General features: G+C 38.8%; 2 protein-coding genes across 3 annotated transcripts; both read right to left on the bottom strand.

Annotated features, from left to right (window-relative positions):
• Positions 1–31: 31 nt before the first annotated feature.
• Positions 32–6,992, bottom strand: gkap1 (G kinase anchoring protein 1). Of its 2 annotated transcripts, none has more exons than XM_033973307.2 (12): positions 6,866–6,992; positions 6,130–6,386; positions 5,200–5,355; positions 4,010–4,087; positions 3,330–3,465; positions 2,792–2,814; positions 2,554–2,715; positions 1,895–1,981; positions 1,505–1,568; positions 1,172–1,242; positions 1,014–1,091; positions 32–375 (listed from the first exon to the last, which is right to left on the bottom strand). In XM_033973307.2, the coding sequence occupies exons 2-12, from the start codon at positions 6,370–6,372 to the stop codon at positions 337–339; spliced, it is 1,137 nt and encodes a 378-aa protein (XP_033829198.1). In that variant the 5' UTR covers positions 6,373–6,386; positions 6,866–6,992; the 3' UTR covers positions 32–336. The 2 variants fall into 2 exon arrangements, with proteins under 2 accessions (XP_033829198.1, XP_033829197.1); XM_033973306.2 differs by having other exon boundaries at positions 2,554–2,718; positions 6,866–6,982.
• Positions 6,993–9,253: 2,261 nt separating this feature from the next.
• On the bottom strand, positions 9,254–22,388 carry LOC117376181 (kinesin-like protein KIF27). The gene is made up of 14 exons (XM_055224243.1): positions 22,091–22,388; positions 21,176–21,367; positions 19,567–20,489; positions 17,679–17,822; positions 16,694–16,858; positions 15,923–16,091; positions 14,419–14,547; positions 13,434–13,621; positions 13,300–13,350; positions 12,082–12,252; positions 11,266–11,454; positions 10,555–10,788; positions 9,878–10,076; positions 9,254–9,807 (listed from the first exon to the last, which is right to left on the bottom strand). The coding sequence occupies exons 1-14, from the start codon at positions 22,386–22,388 to the stop codon at positions 9,254–9,256; spliced, it is 3,606 nt and encodes a 1,201-aa protein (XP_055080218.1).
• Positions 22,389–22,943: the final 555 nt, after the last annotated feature.

The following is a 22,943-nucleotide window of genomic DNA, read 5'->3' as shown; positions in this document are numbered from 1 at the left end:
TGAAGATCACAAAGCATCACAGACAAAGCCGTGTCTCTGTGAAAGTAATTTATTTACTTCACAGCTCAAACCCAAACATAACTTTACATCTGTGATTTAGCCTGTAGCACAGACAAACAGGGCATGAACCAGCGTCCCAACAATAAAACTAAAACTCAGTCATTTTTAAAAGCAGTGCAATTTTCTCATTTGAAATGGAGTTCTGAAGTTTACAGAGCGAAGCATGCGTCTGATGTGGACAGATGGAGAATTGAACCCAAAGTAAAGAGAAGGAGGAGCCCTGATCAGAGACAGAATACTTCATTTGTGTGGAGAGTCTTCATGCAGCTACATTCATTAGTCCGTCTCTGATACTTTTTTTCCCCTTTTGTTTGCCTGAAAATGGACGAAAAACATTAAATTGGACACAAAAACACAAAAACAGCTGTTGGTATATCTCTGTAATTACTGGGTCTAGCCACATAAACCTGGCAGTGTAAACAAAAGTGAAAGTGGTGCCATTATTCAACCCCGCAGACATGATCGTTGTGAAGGGACTTTAAACCATAAAATTTTGTGGAGTCAATCATTAACAAATATTGTTATGGTTAAACATTTATTTTAATTTTGATTCTTTCTTTCCTCCGCCCTCCATCTGAAATTATGACGTTAAATTTGTGAACGCAACCATTACAGATAAGCCTATTAGAGTGGGGAAAGGTAATGAAGCACAAGTAATAAAGTACTGTATTCAAGTAGATTTTTTAGGTATCTATACTTAAGTAAATTTTCCAGTAAAATGACAAACATTTAAACCATAATGTAGAATATTTCAGGTAAAGCAATAACATTTAAATGAGATCATCAGGTGACAGGCTCTCCACCAGAAAAGTTACTTAGTGCACCTTTAATTTAATAAATGTAAAATGATCAGGCTTAACATTAGGGGATGTAACTGAAATGCTGATTGGGGCCGAAGGAGCAAATGAAAATACAGTATAACATCAACCCTGTAAACTCTGCAGTGGGCTCACCTGGTGCTTGGGCTGGTCAGACTGGAGACCCTTCACTTTGGATCGTTCTTGTTCAAGAGCACCATGAAGTAATGTGACCTAAAAACAACAAGTATTTAATCATGAACACTGCATTGTATTTCCCCATTGTAATATTTTCTACAGAGTAACTTCTGTACCTGTGACGAGAGCTCCTCCTTTATATGTAGCAGCTCTTCCACCTGTAGAAGGATTTCTGCTTTGTCCTTCACTGAAAACAAAACAATACATTTTTAGATGGAACGTTCAAAAAATGCAAGATCAGATGACACAATATCCACACCGCAAGGACAGAGATGGATAATATTCAGAGCTGTATCTTACTAGTACAATCTCAAAAAGCCTTTTTTGTCATGAGCCATTTTAACTTTGTCTTGATCCTGGTTTAGTGTGTATTCTACATAGATATTCAACATTGGTAGATCTGTACTATATAATAAAACTATATATTACACGAGGCCTGGAGCACTCACTTTCTCCCTGCTGAAGCATCTTAAGAAGCTGAGAATTTCTGGCTTTGACTTCTTTGTACTTCACCTGTGGGATGGAAACACAAAGATCATTTAGGTCACAGTCTAAAGACAATCTGATAATGTTGGTTTATTTGTTTCTGCAGCAGTTGACACATTGTGTTGCCTTTTTTCTATCGGTCAGTGGCCAAAGTTTTTTGCATCAACGTGAAAATGTAGTTTAAATGTAATATTTTGCTAATCTGTACATATATGGAGAATTAAAAAAAACAACAATACATGATCTAGAAGTCCAAAGAAATTAGGAAAACTTAAATTTAGGAAAGCCTAAAACCTCCAATAGCGATGTAGTAAAGCACCAAAGGTCAGACACACAAGGGTCAGATTCCTCACCTCCCACTGTGAGATGGTTTTCTTTAACTTCTCTATTTCCTGGTCTTTCTTCTCCAGCTCGTACTTCAACTGCTCCGCTCTGGGGTCCTGAGTCATCAAAAACAACCAGAGAGAAAGATTTAGTTTGTTCAACTGCTTCCAGGGTGAATCTCTTTACACCATTTGAACAAAAGTGTCCAACTCCAAAAACTCATGTCTTATTTTATTGTCCTTTCAGCTCATTCTCTATGTAAAAACAATGTTGGTTAAAGTAGGGGGTCCTTTTCACTATGGGACCCCCAAAATAACCATGCAATCGACCCCCCACTGAAATATAAATTTGATGTCCATCATAAATTTCAAGTAAAAAAAAATCTGGTTCAATGGTGTGTATTTGAGTATCATATTGTGCTATTTGACCCATAAAAATACACTGTTCCCAGCTTACATTTGATATCTTAAAATTACATCTTCAAACGACCCCTCTTCAGGAACCACTGGATTAAGCTGTACGTTATTGTCCCTGTACAAAAATTCATGGAAAGCTGCTGGGGAAACCTGGTGCCAGGCTGTTGAATGTAATTCCCCTTCCCGCCCAAATTGCTGGTTTAGCAATGCTATCAATCAAACCTGTTGCTAAAGCTAGCGACAAGTCACGCCATTGTTCCTTCTGCACTCACTGGTTCATGCTCTGTGGGCGAGGTGACTTCCTGTTCCTGATTGGAGGTGAACTGGTCCCGTCTTCTCTCCTGTTGAATGATCCGAGTGACGTCGTCTTCCAGTTTATTGAAAAAACGCTCTTCTGGTCGAGGCCCTGTGACGTTATTGGCTGTTCTCGACTCCTGCTTAACAATATTGGAACAATGTTTGTCACTATGTAAATACAGATGCACAAGAATAACATTTAAATGATCTTACCTCTTGTTTTTTCTTTAAATGTTCTGAAATAAAGAAAAAAACAGGCCCAGATCAACAGTAGTACGCATGAGGCAGGAGTCATTTCATTTTAATCAGGACTCATGTGAACTTATATCTTTTTATTGCGTTAAAGAGGGAACTAAAGTCATCTGCTTCTTCTGAAAGTTCACACTTCCCTGATTGGTTAAATCCACTAGTCACTCACTCAGAGCATTGCCGAGACTGACCAATGGGAGGTGTGAGTAGGAAAATTGTCAAAAAGCGTAAAACTGCATTTAAGAGCAAATTTGTGAATCACGATACGTAGACCTGAAACAAATTCTGAAGTGTGATATATTGGTGAAGTAAATATAGATGATAAACGATAATATTGAAACCAAACCATAAAGCAGAATTATACCCCAAAAAGTATTCTAAATGTACAATATTGTTAAAAAAATAAATACATTCTAGAATGCAACTGTGCTAATGGTGATCCCATCAACATCACTACATTCACTATATTGCCCAGCCCAGTGTAGTGGTGAGTGTGTCTGACCTGTGGTGCCCTCAGCCTGAAAGTCCTGCAGTGAAACAGTCTTTTTGTCTTTCGTCTGCTGGTTCTTCTTTTTCTCCTTCTTCCCTCCTCCCTCTTTTCCTCCTCCGGCTTTGGGCGAAGGTGCATTTGTGGTATTCTGTTTGGAGCAAGAAGGTTAAGAATCAATCAATTCATCAAACATTGGAATTGGAAGTAAAAAGGTATTTCAATTCAAACTATGTTCAAAAATACATCTAAAATGGTTAATAAAAATGATTAAGTGTTTTGAGTAAAACAATCACACATTAAAGAGCCCATATTCCTGTATCGCTTCATGTGTGAAAGAAATAAAGCACAACTCTGGGTATGTTTTTGAGGAGGATGCAACATTGTAACACGTCTTACAGCTCACAAGAATCAATTTTATCCAATAAACGACCTTTAGCATGACTTCATTTCAATTCAGAAATTAGATGAGTAAATATCCTGAAGCCGGCCACATATTTAATCATTTATTTGTGTGTTTAAAAGTTACAGATTACACTTTTTTGTTATAGTTCCCGTAATAGGATTGAAATTATTATTAGCGCTTCTTCTCAATTCTAATATTGTGGCATCCCTATTTAGGAGACAACCAGCATCTTACATTCTGTACTAGAATGACCCAATGTGCCCTTGGTGTCGTTTATGTATGAAGTTACCTCTTTCTGTTGTTCGTATTCTAATTTACTGATGAGCAAAGCCTTTTCCAAGTCCGCCTGGTATAACTCTGAGGTCATCTGTGGAGAAGAAAGAAATTCCAGAGAGGTTTTAGTGAAAAATACAGTGGGTTGCACTAAATTAAAGCAACACTTGATGACAGGCTTGTCACAATAACACATTTTGAAGTGCAATATATTGCTGAAGTAAATATAGACAAAAAACAATAATATTGAAACTAATTTATGCCACTGACACAATAACCCAAGAGCAAATTTAAACCACAAAAACTATTCTAAAGGCAAAATATTGTTAAAAACCATGAGCTGCAACAAACAGCAGAATGAATCACTTTGTTTACTTGGTACTTTCTTTGTGTAACGAGTCATAGGAGTTAATAATGTAACCTTTTACAGCTTAAATTTTATGTTATAGTCAAAAAATAAATACACACGATAAATACTGACACCAAAAAGTCGACATAATAATTATCGTGACATGCCTACTTGACAATAATGCATCTGTCCTAAATAGCATATATTATCCCCAATACCTGCAAGATGGTAAAATGGTCCAATTTTTATACAGCACTTTTCCACCTTGTTGACACTTAAAGCGTTTTACATCAAGGAACCACTCACCCATTCACACACACATTCAAAAACCAGTATATGCAGACACTGGAGACGAGGAGGGTTAAGTGTCTTGCCCATGGACACAATGACAGCATTCATCTGTAGGAGCTAGACGTGTGGGTCAGTGGATCTGACTGCTCAACCAATGATGTTTATGTCAAGAGCGGGACTCGAACCCCCAACCTTTGGATCAGTGGACAACCACTCTCAACTGAGCTAAAAATGTAATGCATATCAAACCGTTGCAACTGGCAAAGGTTGAAATTATTTACACAGTAAAATACTAAATTATCTCTTGTTATGTCTTAAACTTGCCAACACTCTAGTTTAGACCTCAACAAACATGTTCTGAAATGCATGGGAATCTTGTATCATTGCTTATATTTTAGTCTTTGCTCATTTTTAATGCTCCTGAACATATTAACTGCTTTATGAACCGTTAACTGAATATACGTTCATATACAAAATTGCAAATATCTCAAGGAAAGACGATCACATTTGATATATTTTACCTTCAGCCTTAATAATAATCAATGAAAAATAAACAGTCCAATAACCTGCTCGTCTCTCTGTTTCCACTGCTGCCAGCCTTCAGTCGCTCCGGGATGTCCCTCTCCCACTGCAGGGTTCAACAGCTCGTTAGCGATTCCAGACAAAGATAGATTTGGTGCACAGCATTTCTGAGGGATCTTTCTAAAGGCCAGGTTCCTCAACTGAAAAACAAATCAGGATTAAACAAACATGTGAAATATGTAAAGCCATCTACAACTTCTAGACAAGAAGAATTTCCACTTTTGTTTTATACGATCTTTCCTGCTTTCCTACTATCACTCAAAAACACATAGCATCTCAAGTTGACAATATTTCTTCTTCGATTTTCAACAGGTAATCACAGGCAAATTGTGGGGATATGAATCATCAATACATCATACATACATACATACATACATAAAAATAAATGTAGAAGTGGACACAACTAGTATCTCTGTAATTCCAGGACTGCACACACGATGCATGAAAAGTAAGTGGTATGTTGCAACTTGTTAAATTGGCTAATGAAGTTTAACATTCTTCACAGACCTTTGTATGGTGATCATACAGTAGAATATTTAGAAACATATCACTAAACATTATATTGTGGGTCTAATCTATGAATCTATAAACACTGACAAAACACAGCTACCAAAGAGGCAAAAAAGCAAAATGTAGGGGTTGCAATAAGTTTTAACTTTTTATTTTTTTTATTTGAAACAGTTATGAAGGAAATTTATCACCTTTGTAAATGACAAAATATCCTCTTTTAGTGATGTGCACGTGATTCCAGTAGTCATATTTCAGTCTTCATTATGATCACTATAATTAATTCCTGGCCTGTTTAAAATGTGCATAAAGTATGCACTGAATCTTGACTTATGTTTTCAATCAATCACTTTTATTTCAGGTGAATTAAAACCACAAGTTCATTCGTGACATGAAACTTGACACACCTCATTGGCTTCACTTTGTTGTTGTTCTTTCCTCTTCTTTTTCTTGTCTTTCTTTTTGTCGTTCCCCTGCGCTTTACCCCCGGCTCCCCCCTTCCCCTGCCGTCCTTTACCACTCAGGTCCCGACCTGATTTCGCCGACGTCTTCCCCGGATCCGAGCAATCTGAATCAGAGTCCGAGTCGACCTGGAGCAGGGCGAAGCGAGAGGCCGTAGTGGGGACCGTAATCATTGCGGAAGATGCCATTATAATAATGAAAACTAGGAGAGAAATCGAAACATAACATTGCAATTACAAAAACAACTGCAACCAACCAGTTTTAAAAGATACCCGAGTGATTGAACTATGTTAAAATGTGTCATGAAAACAATGAATGTAATAAATGCTTGAATCTTTAGTAAAAACGAGATTATAGTAGAAATTATTTAACTTCTCACATCAAGTAAGATAATAAAATGTGTTTTTTAAAAAATACCACCCAGAATTGCAATAAATCTGGACAAATCCCGGTTAGATATAAAGCTAAAAATAGATAAAAGTGAGTACCAAAACAATACAATGCCGATAATGAAGAGAAATTAGCTCAGGAATACAACGGCTAGCATTCTTCGGCCACACTGATTTAAATGGACAAGGCTAGCTACAGTTAGCATTAAGTTAGCCAACTATAAAACACCGCTAGATTTGCAATTAAAACACGCAAAAAAGTACAGGATGCAATCTAAAGACGTATGCAGACCTTCTGTGTTAGTGCTGAGGTGGTCTTGGTTTGCACAAGTTTAACTGCGGAGAAAAGTGCAAAGTTGGTTCACCAAAGCTTCTCTCTGCGGCACAGCGACAGGCGAGTCTGAGTACGGGAACCCAGTGGAGGCAAAAAGGACAAACTTGGGAATTAAATAAGGTTCATCAGGTCCGTGAAATTAATTAATATAAATGTCACCTTAACTACGCTATATATGAGCTCAGCTCAATGGTATATGGAGCCATTTGTAGCCACGGTTGACCATTCAAAAATAAACATCATTTGATAATATGATTAAAACAGAAAAATATTTTGTTTTGACTTGGTAGTTGCTATGGCAACCTTTCATCATTCTGAAACCCATGATAGCCAAGTAACATCCAAGAACAAAAAGTGAGATTATCACAAATCAGCCAGTTTCCATAGAAGTTGAAGGCTCCAACTTCAGGCTAATAAAAATAAAATTAGAAATTAGAAAACCATGAAATCAACATTAAATAAAAAGTACATGCTCCTCCTGTATCTCCTCTTTTAGTCCAGCCATGTGTGTCTGTGTAAGATGTCCATACAACAATTAATAGCTTCATTCATTAATTTGTATTCATATTTTAAAAATGTATATTTAGTAACCTTTTTTTGTGTCCATTTTCCGTTTCTTTTGATTCTATAAGTTGTTTTCAGTTTTAATTATTTATTATAATGATTGGTGGAAATAAATTAAGGTATATTTTTGTATTCCAGCACATGTATAAGTAAAGCTGGTTTGAACTGGACACTAATCAAAAACATCTGCAATGAAAACCCCATGTTAAACATATTATGAATTTTCTTTTCTGGTTAAATAAGGTTAAAATACTGAACAGGTACATTCATGCAATCACACAGTGTAGTAGATGTATTCTAGTTAGTTTAATAAAAAACATACAGCACACAATATTGGGAAAATAATCGTACAGTAACCATAAAGTAATAAGGAAAAACATTACAATTCCAGTGCTAAAAAAGTATCTAATGTGCATTGTAAGTGCATCTTAAGCAAACTAGTCCTACGTGTGTGATTAAAGGAAGATAGGAAAGTTGGCAAGTTTAAAAATACAAATAACTTAATCTAAATGAAAATGAACCAATGAAAAACAAAAAAAAAGCATAAAACAGTAGTATTAAAGTACAGTAATATAAAATATAAAATGATGAAAAGATGACTAAGAAGATTACTAAGAGCTTGATTGTTTTATTAGCTGCAGTCATAAGGCACAGTCTACTTACATATTGAAAAGTACTTTTTTTTTTTAACTTGCAGCATTAGTTAAATTAAATTATTTTGTCTTATTTTACACATTTTTAAATGATTAGCTCCAATAGGATTTAATCAATGAAGCAACTCTGGTTATCATGGTAATGTGCTCAGTTCTGTTGCTATGAATATGTCTAAAATGTTTAAATATTTAAGATGAGATAAAACTACTAAATGACAAAATAGTTTTTTTTTTAGTTAGTGTTACTAACACATTAACTAACCCAAACCACTTTCCTAAACCTAGAGTTAAAGATGTAACTTTCCTAATGGTGGTTCCACCTTGGCTAGATTGTTTCACAGCATGACATTAAATTATCTCCATGGAGCCAAACAGATGACACCAGGCCAAGTTACAGGTTAGACCCGTGGAGAGGTGACCCTGCTTACAGTATGAAAGCATGTTTTCCACTTGTTATTATTTTTTTGAAGCAATTAATACATAAAAAGTGCTAAATAGATTAATTTAATGCTATACTGTTAGACCTTCCGGGCAAAACAAAAACATCTCTATGGAGACGAGCAGATTGCGTACCAGAAAAGTTACATTCTGCACCTTTAACCATAACCAGTTTCCTAACCTAAATTATAACCTTGTCTCTAAACTAAATTCATTCATTCTATTGTTTTAACCATTTTTTGGTTTACGTATTATAATTATTTTTTATTCATTTACTCTTTACTGTCTTTTATTGTCTTTTAGGGAGCGTGGGTTGGATAAACTTTACCACTCTGAAAGACCCATCAGAGTAGACCATCCCCCAGAGCATACTAACTAGAATTAAAGGTCCTATATTACACAAAATTGACTATTGTGAGTTTAAGGCTGTTGTAATGTTATCATAATAATACCTGGAGTTGTGTTTTGTTTCATTCACACATGTTTGAGTAACTCTTTATTACTAGTCTGTCTACATCTCCAAAGCTCAAAATGCTCTGTTCCACCTTGTGATGTCATGTAGTTGTAGTTTGTAGTTAACAGCTACCTTTTGTGTTAAACAAACGAATGAAACAAAACCCAAATCCAGGTACATTTTTGATGAGGAAATAACATGATAACATAGGTCAGAAAATAGCCTAATATGGGCCCTTTAAGTGTCACTTTTTCTTGACACCTCAATTGAATCTTCCATCATTGCTGGCTCTGTGCTGGAGTCCACGATCGACTGCTGCCCTCTTGTGGACGAGCGGCTGGCTTGCAGATTAGTCAGGGAGATCTGCCTGAGGTCTCTACGATGGATTCGAACTGGAGTTAACTTCTCACCAGACCTGCTACTCTGAGCGCTGTCACTGGATTGTCTTAATGATGTTTGGCTGTGCACAGTTGAATTTTGGCTTTCTTGGAGATGAAAAGATGCAGAGGGACTGGAGTTTTGCAGTGAAAATCGGTCGTGTTGAGATTGCGTTGCAGTAGTAGAGCTTATTCTCGTGTATGTGGTTGGTATGTGAGTTGCAGATGGTTCTTCTGATCCATTGGTGTTTGTCTTTTTTGGGATTAAAACATGGTCAGTGGAAGTCACAGAGGTGCTGAATTCTCTGAGTTGCTTTTTCAGATTTCGACTTGAGTTTTTGTAGAAAAATAGCTCTTTCTCCAAATGCTGAAGTCTCTCTTGCATCTCCTGCAGTTCACCATTAGAGGCCATTTCTGCAAAAAAGAAAATATGCAGAAAAAAGAAAAGTCTGATTATAACCCCTGTAATCCCTGGTCTCCTTACCTTGGAGTTGCCTGAGCAGTAGTTGGACTTGTCTCTGGTTGTCTCTGTGCTGTTGCATCAGTCTTCTGTCTGTGTCCAGAGCCAAACGCTGTATGTTCTCCTCCATCATCCTCAGAGCTTCACCCTGCTCTGAAGTTTGCAACTCCAAATCCTCACATCGCCATAGCAACACCCGCTCGGCCTCACGAAGACGCACCACCTGATCAGGGACATTACAGTTGTTACATTACGGTTATCTCTTATTTCATTATTTTAGGAGTGACCAGTTATATGACAGGTCAACTGGTGGCTGTGTGCCTCACTGCAAGAACGTTCTGGGTTCGACTTCCAGGCCTGTCTGTGTGGAGTTTGCATGTTCTCCCTGTGTCTGTGGGTTTTCTTCAGGCACTGTGGTTTCCCCCATCAACCCAAAACATGCATAATAGGTCAAATCTTCCAACTAAAGTTCTGACCAAGACTAGGTCAAGATCTGAGGATGTTTTGATACAGACAGGCCAGTCCACCTGTCAATCACACTCATCTGAAAACAGAGAGATTCACCGGTGACCAGACTCACATCTTTATCACTGTCTAAATTCAAGTCAACTCAGCCATAAGATAACAGAGAGATAAGCAGACAGCTGATTAAAACATATTCATTTACTTTGAGGTGTCTTATGTCCATGTTCCTCCCTCACCTTGTTGAAGTATGTGATGAGGAGCTCAGTGGTTTTGGGTGGGCTCATCTCCCTCAGTCTCCTGCGTAGAGTCCTCATGTCTGTGTCCTCTCTGCTCCGTCTGTGAGAGGAGCACGACTCAGGCTCACACTTAGATAACTTGTCCTCTTTTCTCTGAATCGATTGATATTTAAACTCCAGAGCAGCGTCCAGTGTTTCTATGGCCTCCTCCAGCTCCACCAGGCTCTGCTCCTCCTGAACAAATATATTTAATTTTTAGATCACTTCAAGTTTGGGTGGAGAGAAAATTATATATGCTAAGTCTAAATTCTTTCTAATAGAGGAATTTCAAAGCATCGCTATACACAAGTCAAAAATTGATATCAGTATCGGATTGATATCACAGTACTTGCCAAATTATTACTTAGTATTGGATTAAAACTAAAGTTACTATCGTCAGTCACTACTGTTCAAATACTGAGAATGAGAAACACTTATGTGTGTCCTCCATCTGCAGGTTAAGGCTCTGGACACACAGGTTCAGTTGTGATTGTAGTACATAAAAAAAAAAGTACATACCTTATACTTAAATAAATTTATGTAGGAGAAAAAAAGGTTTCATTGTTTTAATTATCTTTTAAAGTTATTTCTGAATGAGTTAGTACATTGTTTATCAGATTCCCCAAACTGAATATAAATACAGTAACAAATCAGTAACAAGTCATTCAGTACCTCTTGCGTGAGCACTTGGTTGTCCTGTAGTTGTTGCTCTAGTGCGTCTCGTCTCTGCTGAAGTCCCTCTCTCTCCTTCCTCAGCTCCTCCACAGAAACCCCTTTTGATCGCTCCATTTCACTGTTTTCAATCTGCTCCTCCAAATGTTCTATCTGCACTGACATACGCAGCAGGTCCTGGCTCAGAACCTAGAAGAAAAATAAAACATTAGCCTATAGTGAAGTATGTGCTATGTTACCAGAAAATAAGAAGATTTGCAGTAGTTATAATTAGACTAATGTAAATAAACGGCAACTTTGTTTTGTTAAATAAAGTTTTAAAGGAGGCCCCGGGGAAGACCCAGGACACGCCAGAGGGACTATGTCTCTCAGCTGGCCTGGGAACGCCTTGGGGTCCCATCAGAAGAGCTGGAGGACATGCCCCCGTGACCCGGCCCCGGATAAGCGGATGGATGGATGGAAGTTTTAAAGGTTCAAACTGCCTTACTTGTGCATAAATTCTAGCTGCATTCTCAATGGAATTTTCCGTGTTGATCACATAGGTGGGCATATTCCTACTTCTATTTTTCTTTTCAACTTTTTTGCTGTAGAAGTAGTAGTAGCAGTAGTAGCAGTAGTAATAGTAGTAGTACTTAAACTGACCTGACTGGAGCACAACCTCTTATTCTGTAGTCCATCTCTCTACTGTAGTACTAGTAGCAGTAGTAGTAGTAATAGTAGTAACAGTAGTAGTAATAAGTAGTATTTAAAGTGATCTGACTGGAGTGCAGCTTCTTGTGCTGTAGTCTGTCTCTCTGCTGTAGTAGTAGTACTGACCTGACTGGAGCGCAGCCTCTTGTCCTGTAGTTCGTCTCTCTGCTGTAGACAGGCCTCTCTTCTCTCTTGGACCTCCGCCCTCCTCCTCTGCTCCTCCTCCAGCTCCCTCTGCTCTGCTCTCCTCTGCAGAACCTGCTCCTCCACCTGAGCGAGCCAAGCTACCACAGCATTCTACGTAACAATTAACAGACAGGACAGAATGAACGGTGGGAAAAAATTATTATATTGATATATTTTTGGGATTGTCCCTATAATATTCAAGCAATATTTTAGAAATCCAGTTTACAGAATGATGAGAAATTAGGACAGTTGCTATAGCGATTAAAAATTTACAAACATTTCTTTTGAATGGGAAAAAGTCCTCAAAATGCTGCATATAACAGAAAACTAAAAGTATTAGTAATATATCAGATATGGTATGTGCTGAATTATGCCAGTCAGTTTCTCAACTGAGATTCAAGTATTGCACAAAAAGTGAATGGACCATCAAAATGAAACTAAAATGAACAAAAGTACCCAAATAAACCCTAGTTTGAAAGATTACACTGTGACTTTGTTTTAATTTGCAATATAATCTGTAATAAAATTGCATTTATTACACATGATATATTAAATGTTGCATTTTTGCATCTCTCTAAAACAACTATTTTTATAATATACATTTTTAATACATTTCCAATTTCAATAAAAATACCACATCACATAACGATTCAATCATAGCCTTTCGATAGAGGTTTTAGATGCTAACAGTTTACAGAGGTTGCCCCCTGCTGGGATGTTTTTGCGGGGTTCACAACATTATACTATCCTTAAAAGCTCACAAAAGCCAAACAATGTCATTATCATTCTCTGAGGGGCTTACGCTAGCTCTGTCATTCAGGTTAGATTTTACTCTGACCTTTGTTTTCACACAATCTGACCATAAAGAACTGACTTAGTTAAACTACAACAGGTGAGTTGGTTTGTACTATTACACAAGACCCTCTCAAATAACATTACAGACACAAGCTTGTCCTTCAGTTAGTCAGTGTTGAACATCAATACCTCAATAATAATGTTGTTGTTTTTTTTTTACAATCTAAAAACATTTGGCTGTGTTTGCTAATATGTGCATTGCGTCACCATGGTAGCTGCTGAACATTCTTCTATAGACATGCATGCAGTACCCTCCAGCGTGATGACACTGGAATAGTATCAATAGGTCTATAATTTAAGTACCTGTTCTACTGGGTCTTCGTCGTTGTTTGCTCTGTTTGCTGACACTTTAACCTACAAAACACAAAACATTAGACCCAAATTCACATAAACTATATATTTATCTCGGATTCTGAAGAGCCAAATAGCCTCTCCACCTTATTCTTCTCAGTGTCATGTTCGTCTTGTGCATTTGAAGCCTCCAGTGCTGCCCTCTGTTGGAGCATGTGTTGTAGACTGTGGTACGTCTGGGCTCGGACTTGTTGGTTTTGCAATGAGATTCGGGACAATACTCCTCCTGTTTCACTGTGGCTGCCCTGTCTGTCCACTTCTTGGTACAATTTAGCTGTAATGAACAAAATATACAATATACAGGTTAATATAAAGATTAATATATATATAGGTTATAGGTTGGAAGATTAATCATGACCGTGATAGAATCTGAATTTGAAATGCTGTGGTTATTCAAAGCCCCAATGCAAAAAAATTACAGACTATATTAAAAGCATGTTGCACTTAAAACATCTCCTAAAATATGGCATTAAATGTGCATATATCTCCATGGAGAGTGTAAGTTTCTAATTTTATGGAATCAGGTAATGTGTCCCCTCCAGAAAGTTACTCAGTGCTACTTTAAGTACTATAATGACCAATATATTCATGAGGTCTTTCTTTCTGGAGGGTACGCCACCTGTTTGTCTCCATGGAGATGTGGCTCTGTTACCAGCCATGTTCCACAGTATGGCATTGGAACTACAACTTCCATCCATCTCTCAGCTGTCGCTTTAACCTCTACAAACATGTTCTGAAATGCATGTGATTCTTGTATTAGTTTAGCTGTTCACATTTCAATCTTTTTATACAGCGCTTTTCCACTTTCAAGGCACTCAAAGCTTTACATCAAGAAACCACTCACCCATCCACACACATTCATACACCAGTGTACACAGACACTGGGGGTGAAGTGGATTAAGCGTCTTGCCCAAGGACAAAACGACAGCATTCATCTGTGGGAGCTGGAATCTACATTTAAAAGTGCAATTCTATTCACAAATGCTACTTAAATAAATGAGTTTTAACTACTTCACTGGGCTCTTTTTGGTATTTTGCTCAAAGACTTCTATACACCTTCTATACACATACCGGTTTTGTCCATCTCTTGGATGAGCTCCTCTTTCATCCTGATGGCGATGGACAGGTCATGGATCCTCCTCTTCACACTCGACCTCATTTTGTTCAGTGGGCGTGGCTTTGTTTGTTGATCTTGAAATTCTAAAGATAAACAAAAATAAGTGGATTAATTGTCCTTTATGATTCATTTTTCAGATGTGTTTAACCACTTTGGACACCTTAGCTTTGGCATTTCTCAATGTAAACTTAAAAAGGTCATGTGCAAATGTATGGGCTTTTAAAACACAGAGTAGCCATGGGGAGAGAGACAACCTAAAAGAAGTGGATTTTTCCAACACACAAAAAACAAAACACCAAACCATGTTTTAATAAAGAAACTACATAAAAGGATGACTTAAGTGCATGTTTTTCTATTTATTTCATGGTTTGGTTGGATTGAACCTGTAGTAAATATATAGAATATTTTACATCAGTTAAGTGTCAGTTTGTGATGAAAAGTTGAAAAAAATTAAGGAAGTTATGCTGTGTTAAAAAAAAGAATTCCTCTTTGTCATCGTCAGTACACAAAATTCTATCCAAAATGCTGGAGCACATTTTTCTCATAGTTTAAACACTAAAATGTAATACAATAAAAATGTTGTTATATATTTGTATTTGTCTCATTATGACTATAGTGTAAATGTATTTAATGAAGTTATTAGTCTAACTTGTGATAGCCTTTAGCAGCTCAACATCAAAGACTGAAAGAATTTTTTTTTTTTTTAAATGACTTACCGTTCATAGCTTCCTCTGCCTCCTGCTGTATTGTGCTTCCAGATTTTCTCTCTGTCGACTGGTCCATGTCCGGTTAAGTGAGCGCCTTTTTAACACAAAAATTACAAGAGTTTTGCTCAACACTTTTATTCCAGACTGAAACAGAAATGCCAATTGTTTGTAATTGATTTGATACCTAAAATTACTTATTATAAACCAAGTGACCGACAAACACTCCTGGGACACCTCTCCAGGGAGGCTTCCAGGAGGCACCCGGAACAGATGCTCGAGCCATCTCAGCTGACTCCTTTCGACGTGGAGGAGTACCGGCTCTACTCCAAGCTCCTCGGGTTTACCTGCAAGTCTACAAGTCTATGGCGGACGAGCGTCTCAGCTAGTCCAACGTTTCTACAGTGCATTTCAAGCATTCATGTCTTGAGCATTTGCACAGTAAATTTAGCATTTCAAGATGTCAGTTACAAGAGTTGAAAAACTTTTGGAGAATTTTAGTCCCTGTCAACATGTTTCATGTTTTCAGTGCCGGTGGGTAACAATGAACAATTTGCCACGATTTTGACACTGCAACCTGAGTGCAGCATTAGAGAGTGACAAGTTCCTCCGCGGAGGAAACTAATGATGACTCATAGCAATACAGCCCCTAGGATCATTCAGACACAAGCTCCCCTGACCTCTTGCAGTTCAAGGCTACAATAATTGACACACATTGGGCAGAGACAGTTCTTTTACCTGAACACCATTTTACGCTCTTCTTCCTCTTCTTCTTTATATGGACTTGGCTCATGGTTCTTCTGTTCTATAAAAGGTGAGTACACTTCCTGTTTCCTGTCCAGTGCATCCAATAGAAGCAGACCTCTCATTTTAAAGGCGGCCATGACCCTCTCCAGAGAGAAAATGGGCGGGCTAGAGTGGATCTGAAAACACAGGAATTGTATCATTTTATGTTCAAAAGAAGTTCTTTGCCATTTGAATACTTGAATTTGGTATCTGTCATTCCTCTTGTGACAGAGTCTCACATTGAAGAAGACATGTGAACACAGGGGTCTGGGCAATGCAGTGATCAAATCACATCGTGATTTCATTCCATCTCAAATCTTCTCCTGAATGCAGCTTTATGCTCAAACAAAGATACTTTTTCCCTCCCACTTCTCATATTGGTCAACCTTAAGAGTGCTCTGAGTGACATTTAGATTTAAGCAATTGCTGGTTTAATTCATTCCTAGCTCTCACAAACCCTTGGGCACAAAGGTGAATGCAGGAGTTTCTGGACAAATGCATAAGTTTAGAGTGGCTTTGTCAGGCCGCCATTTGCTGATCATTGAGCACTTACATCCAAACAATGTGAAAGTGTATGGGCATTGTTTTGAGCTAAGTGAGATGATTTAAATGTGCAGGATTTCTGAAACATGAAAAAAACCCAACTCCAGGCTTCTGTTATAACATGAAACTCTCAATAAAGTCAGCCTGCTGTGTCTCAGACGTGAGGATGGCTGACACTGACAGAGTGGGACTTTACCTTCCTGAGTGGCCTGGGGGCCATGCTGGGTCCGGGCAGAGGGACACTTTGGGCCCTCCTCTCTGAGCTCTCAATCATACTGCTGTTTGCTCTGGTCCCCAAAACTGTGGACTTCACTCCTCTGAGACGGTCGATCACAATCTGCTGGTTCACCAACTGCTCCGTCTAGAACATAAACAGAGGTGGCAGTAAAAAAAAAGTACTGTTTTTATGACTGTTACCCTAAAATATTACTCAAGTAGATGTAAAAAGTAGTGACCAAAATAATCACTCAAGTAAAAATAAAAATGTATTTGGTGAACATACTGATAAAGTGAATGTTTTAACTGTGAACACGACCTTTGGTGAGTTTTGTTGAGCAGTAAAACTTGTCTACAACTACAACTCTGAGAAGTACAATTTCAAAAAGTAAATGTAACTGACTACTTAGAAATCCATATAAATGATAATAACTGCTTTAAAGGCCCTGGCATGATTTTCTCTCATGTATTTTAGCAAAATGTATCTTGTTCCAGTCATACTGTATAAGCAGGACTTGAGGTCAATATAAGTCAGCTGTGTGCTGTCTGCATCTAATCAGAAAGTGTTTTCTTGTCTGAGAATCAGGAAGTGTGCGTTAGCATGGTACTTGTAGTTAGCGTTACTGTCAAACTCCACAGTGGTGTCTGAGAGTTGTGAAAAGTGCTTATAAACTCATTGTGGATGAGTTTATAAGCATAAAGTAAGTAAGGAATAACTTTGGACCACTGTAAAACTGTTTCAATTGAATTTGTTCTGTTTTTTTGCATTTTTAAAACAGAAACAAATCAGGTACAGCACCTTTAACAGTTTTTTGTCATGTTTTATTGTATTTGTATGTTTTTATCTAATGTTTATCTTGTTCAGTGTCCTTGGGTGTTTTGAAAGGCGCTTATAAATAAAATGCATTATTATTATTATGATTATTATTAACTGTGGAAAGTGTTATTATTGTCATGACATTGACCTTGATTTGATTGTGCTCGCGTTCCTCCTCCAGTTCTCTCAGGTGAGCGCTGCAGTCCTGTTTCAGTCTATCTATCTGCTCTTGTAATCGTCGAACCTCCACCTCTTTCTCCTGGATCACCTCTTCTGCGATTGACAGAGTTTCCTGAAAAAATGACAATATGAAAAGTCTATCTTGAAATAAAGTTAAAATAAAGTCATTTTTCTGATAAAGGATTTGCCTGGAGATGTTATTGGTGTTACTTTTGTTTTGTTTTGAATGTGTTTTTGTTTTGATTGTGGACAATGGATTAGTCCTAAATACAGTCCTTTTCTGAGGTCACAATTTTGGGTCTTTTTCCCAGCATCTCCTTTACACGTATGCCTGAAATGCACCACAATATGGCATTAAAAGATTCATCTTGCTTGTATAGCATTACAGAGGTTATTACTGCTAAAACATGCATTATTACTGTGAGCAAGATCACCTCTCCATAGATCTGATGTTTAACTTGTCCTTATGGTGTCACTGGCTTATTTGCATGGAATGTGCTAGATTGTGGTACATTCCTGGTAAAGTAATAAAATCTCCATGGAGACAACCCTTCTCCAGAAAAGATACATAGTGCACCTTTGTATTTTTGTAAAGTGGAATTTTTCTAGTATCAGAATGAATTTGGTAAAAATGTAGGTAGCTCCAAAAAGCTTTAAAATATTGACAGGGACATCTCATAATGTCAGGATCCTCCGTTCTGCTGTTTTCCCTGTTGTCTCCCCCTCTCTTCTGTGTTGTCTGTCTCTCCTCCCACCTGGGCATTGGCTTACCTGATCTGACAGCTGGCACACCTGGATCCAATTTTTGCTCTGTTCTGTTAAATAGACTTTGAAGAGCTTTTAGCCGTGTTCTAATGTGTGTTCTAATCACCTAAGTCTACGCTCTATTGATTCATGCATGTTTGAGGAACCTGTTCTTACTTGCATTTCAGGCTTGAGTGCTCAGAAAATGTCTGTTTTCACAAACCCCCTGTCCCTGCCCACGGCTTTACTTATTATTTGAGAAAGATCAGACACCGGGGGGGAAGTCTAAACCATGGTGGCCCACTATAGTATGCATATAAAACTCATTGTATAGGCGTAAACATTCAGTCTGTGCCTGGGAATGTCAGTTATTCAAACTGTCAGACTCCTTATACAAGTATTGTTCTTTACTGGTTGATTAAGGAAATTCTTCTTTGTATTTCATCTCTGGGTCAAGCTTCTTATTCTTCTTAGCAGAAACTAACAAAACACAAGAGGAAAGAGCTGTTTTCCTCAATAAAAGAGTACCAAATATGTGTACTTAAGTAAAAGTACAGTTAAATGGTAAAAATTACAAGTACTGCTGTCAAAATTGAACTTAAAGCTGGTGTACCTGATGTTTCAAAAGTAGGACAAACTAGGTAAATGTGCAGCTTTCTGGTCAAAAAAATATATAAAACTCAGAGTGTGCTGCCTTCAGTGGCCACTGCAATTTGAGGTACTATATGACATAACACAGGACTGCTCTGATTACAACCAAATGTTTCTGATTACAAACACCAGGCTGCAGGGGCGGAGTTTGAAGTGTGGATACCTGTTAGACCAATCACACTGCTCCTTATACCTCCAGACCCCTCCCCTCCTCACTCTCCTCTTTAGTTCTGCCCAGTTTACTAGCTCTATTTGAAATGTGATTGTGGGTGGAGAGTAAGTGTTTAGTCTCACTTTAAATCATTTTAGATCATTTTTGTTGGTAACAAAGAACAAAACGTAAAATAAGGATCTTCATTTTGAGATTACTAACAAAGAGGTTTTTTTTTTTTTTAAGTTTTTTTTTATTTTTTATTAAATACCAGAAAAATAACAGGTCTTCTTTAGTGAGCCCCTGTTACCTTGCATCTGAGCTTCAGCACCTCTTCACTGTGTTTCTGCTCCTCCTTTTCTTTCTCTTCTCTGCTTTGACTCGTGTTAGTCATTTTAAACTTTTCTTGCCATCTCTTCAGCCTCTTCTGGAAGAAACTGTCGGCAATAGAGGGCGCCACCTCTGCCAATAGCGCTCCAGCCTCCTCCGACAATTTAAAATACCCTGGCATCTTATCTGCAGAATTACGCACAGCTGGTTTACACTGTTCACCATCCCCGGCTTTATCCTTGTCTCGTTCTTTTTGCAGTTTGCTCTGTTTGTCTTTCAAAAGCTCTCTTAAGGTTTGCACTTGAAACTCCAGCTCGCCCACTTTAGCCTCCATAGGGTCCCAGTGCGTTGTAGTTCCGTTTCTGTCTGCGCTGTTGGACGATAGCGGGCGATTTCTGATATTTCGCGCTTTTGACGCAAACCGTAGTACGCTCAAAGTTTCGGTTAAGCATCGGTCCGACGGGCTCACACAAGCGATCATCAGTGTGTGCGCTTGACCTCCCAGGGAATCCCGGAGCAAACGTGTTAACTTAGCGTCTCTGTATGGGATATGTTTAGGCATGCCTTTTGGATCGGTTAACGCGCGGATGACGTTCCCAAGAGCGAGTAAACCTGTATTGATGTGCACGGATTCTTTGAGGCGCGGTCCGGTGTTGCCAGTTTTGTCGGCGCGCTCGGACCCAGCTAAGTCGATCAGGCGGAGTTTGGAGGTGCGCTTGTATCGGGTGGAGGTTTGGGGGTCTTGGATGCGCTGGTGCAGGTGGAGCGTGAGAATGGCGTGTGAACGACTTGACTGGTCGTTCATGGCGGTGGGGCCGGTGCGGCGAAGAGCGTTTCCTGTGGCCAAAACGCTGAGGAGCTCGTCTGCCGAGCACACCAGCTGTTCCACAGCTCCGACTTCAACTGTGGACAGAAACAGGGAGGTTATAATGCGTCAAGAGAGGTTCAGAGCCATTAGACAACATTTTACTGTGAGCGGGGTCTGCATAGATCTGACCTGTAACTTGGCCTGGTGCTTGTCTTCATGGAGATAAATAAGTTTGTCATACTGATGGACATTTCAGGCAAAACAAAAACATCTTCATGGAGACAAGCAAGTGAACCCTCTCGTTTTTTTTCAACGGCGGCGTACGGGCGAACCGTGTGGAATTCGGAGAAAACGTGGATGTTTTATGAAAACCCATGTGTCTGGATGTGGCATGTGAAACCTGAGACTAGAAGCGTTTTGAAAACACGCTGTGGCGAATATTTGATCCAATATGGCGGACTTCCTGTCTGTCATACAGCAGCGCTATAATTATGAGCTCTGTCGCTGGTGCGAATTTCATCAAAATCTGAGTCAGGCCTTCCTATTAAATTGAAAATCTCAAAATTTGTAGGTGGCGCTGTCGAGCCAGTGTGCTTCAGACATAGTTGCAATGCACATTTTATGAAATTTTTCTCCGAGCTGGTCGATCCTATACCCATATGTGGGACTTTTCGTCGACATTCAGGGGGTGAAAACTGTGATTGTTTTGGTGGAAAAATAATAATAAGAAGAACCCCAGCAAGAACAATGCCCCTCGCCACTCCAATAAAATGTAATGTACCAGTGTTTCCTCTCTCGTCCTCTCTGATGTGTAAGGTCTTGTTGGCAGTGGCCAGCTCCAGCAGGTCCCTCAGCTCCTCCATGTAAAGCTCCAGATATGATAGGGTCATGCTGTACTCCACCACCTCACTGCTCTCATCCAGCAAACAAAACAGGTCCTGGGCCACGCGGTCCGTCAGACCCCCCTCCTCTACTGAAATCACATTCACATTTATAACTTTATATTAATACTGTTCAAGTAATTTATATTTATCGTACACTTTTAATATCACATCTTAGTCAAAACCATGACAGGTGAATTTTGTTCCATGTGTCATCGTTATCTTAGGTGCACTATGCCAGTTTTCATTGCTTTGTCCGCAATGTTCCACAATATAACAACAAACCCACCTATCTCAAGGAAGACAATCAGGAGTAATGGCAACCCCTCTGACAGAATCATTATTTTTATTAAATGTATTATTTTAGCAACAAAATACAGAACTGAATAAATGTTCTAGAACAATTCAGGCAAACAATAAAATCTCCATGGAGACAATCAGATGTGGACTTCTACCACAAAAGTTAGACAGTACATCAAATGCTAAATCTAAACTTTTTAATACCCATTTTTTTAACCAACAAGAGTGTTTGAAGATCTCACAACTTTGGATCTAAAATGTTAATATTAACTTTTGTCCCACTTTAACTTAGTACCAACGTTTGTTATTACGCAGTGGCTGTCTCCTCTCTGTTTTATTTATAAACTTCAAGCTTCTCAGTTCATTTCAAACAATAGATCCATCCATACAATAGCCTAAAAGGTCAATAGACACTTCTACCCCATGTCACCCTCTTTGTTACCCCACTCTACTGCGAGTCCATTCAACACCATTTACACCCATAAAACCCCATTATAGTTTGCATCATTACTCACCCAGGTTCCCTCCATCCAGCGTGTACGTCTTCCCTGACCCCGTTTGCCCGTAGCAGAACACGGTGGCGTTGTACCCGTCCAGCAGGGTGTCCAAAAGCGGCCGGACGCACTCCTTGTACACCTCATCTTGGCTCGCCTCTGGCCCGAAGGCGTGGTGGAAGGAGAAGGTTCTCTGCTGACCGAGCATCACCTGCGAAGACCCGGGCACCACTCGCACACACACCCGGTGAGCATGGAGCACCTCTTTGGGCAGCAGCGGGCGGATACGGACAGCGACTTTGACACAAACGTCAGCCATTACGCACGCAGTTAACGGTCACCAGGCTAAACAATAACACGACCCAGCGAGTTCAGAGAGTTTTAAACCCATAACTATACTTCTTCTTCTTCTCCTCACATTTTGCAATTCAGCGTCGTAAACTGCCCTAAATTACCGTATTGCAGTGTTTATTTCGTGCGCTTCTGTCAGTCGTTTGGGGCAGTTGCTAAGGAGAAAACTTCAGACCATCTCACGTTTGTTGTCAGTAGTCGGTTGCTATAGTAACGGCGGCGCGGGTACCAAAAAAAGATCAATGAAAGTGTAAAGAGCGGCCAATAGCAAACTACATGTGTGAAAAAGCGACAACGCACCCTACCGGCGCCTCTAAGACACTGCATACTGGTAATTTTAAATAATGGACGTAGCGTGTTAGCAGTGTTGAAATGTAATGCTATTAATTCAAAGTGAAATGAAAAAAAAAAATGCAAAGAAGTTACGATATGGAAATTCTTCTTCTTTATTATTTATGGGGCAGTGTATATTGATTAACATTTCTGTAAATATGCCAGAATTAGCTAAGAAAGCTATTTGTAA

This window comes from Periophthalmus magnuspinnatus, chromosome 9 (genome assembly GCF_009829125.3).
Source record: "Periophthalmus magnuspinnatus isolate fPerMag1 chromosome 9, fPerMag1.2.pri, whole genome shotgun sequence".
Lineage (NCBI taxonomy): Eukaryota > Metazoa > Chordata > Actinopteri > Gobiiformes > Gobiidae > Periophthalmus > Periophthalmus magnuspinnatus.
The sequence above is the reverse complement of the archived record's forward strand: the minus strand, read 5'-3'. Positions and strand labels throughout refer to the sequence as shown.

Coding starts and splice junctions, on each gene's coding strand:
- gkap1 (XM_033973306.2), bottom strand. CDS start 6,372: ATGGCATCTTCCGCAATGATTACGGTCCCCACTACGGCCTCTCGCTTC. Junction 5,356..6,129: donor AACAAAGTGAAGCCAATGAG/GTGTGTCAAGTT, acceptor TTTGTTTTTCAG/TTGAGGAACCTGGCCTTTAG. Junction 2,719..2,791: donor ATTTAAAGAAAAAACAAGAG/GTAAGATCATTT, acceptor AATATTGTTAAG/CAGGAGTCGAGAACAGCCAA.
- LOC117376181 (XM_055224243.1), bottom strand. CDS start 22,388: ATGGCTGACGTTTGTGTCAAAGTCGCTGTCCGTATCCGCCCGCTGCTG. Junction 16,092..16,693: donor CCCCCAGGCCACTCAGGAAG/GTAAAGTCCCAC, acceptor CTGTGTTTTCAG/ATCCACTCTAGCCCGCCCAT. Junction 9,808..9,877: donor ACTGCTCAGGCAACTCCAAG/GTAAGGAGACCA, acceptor TCTTTTTTGCAG/AAATGGCCTCTAATGGTGAA.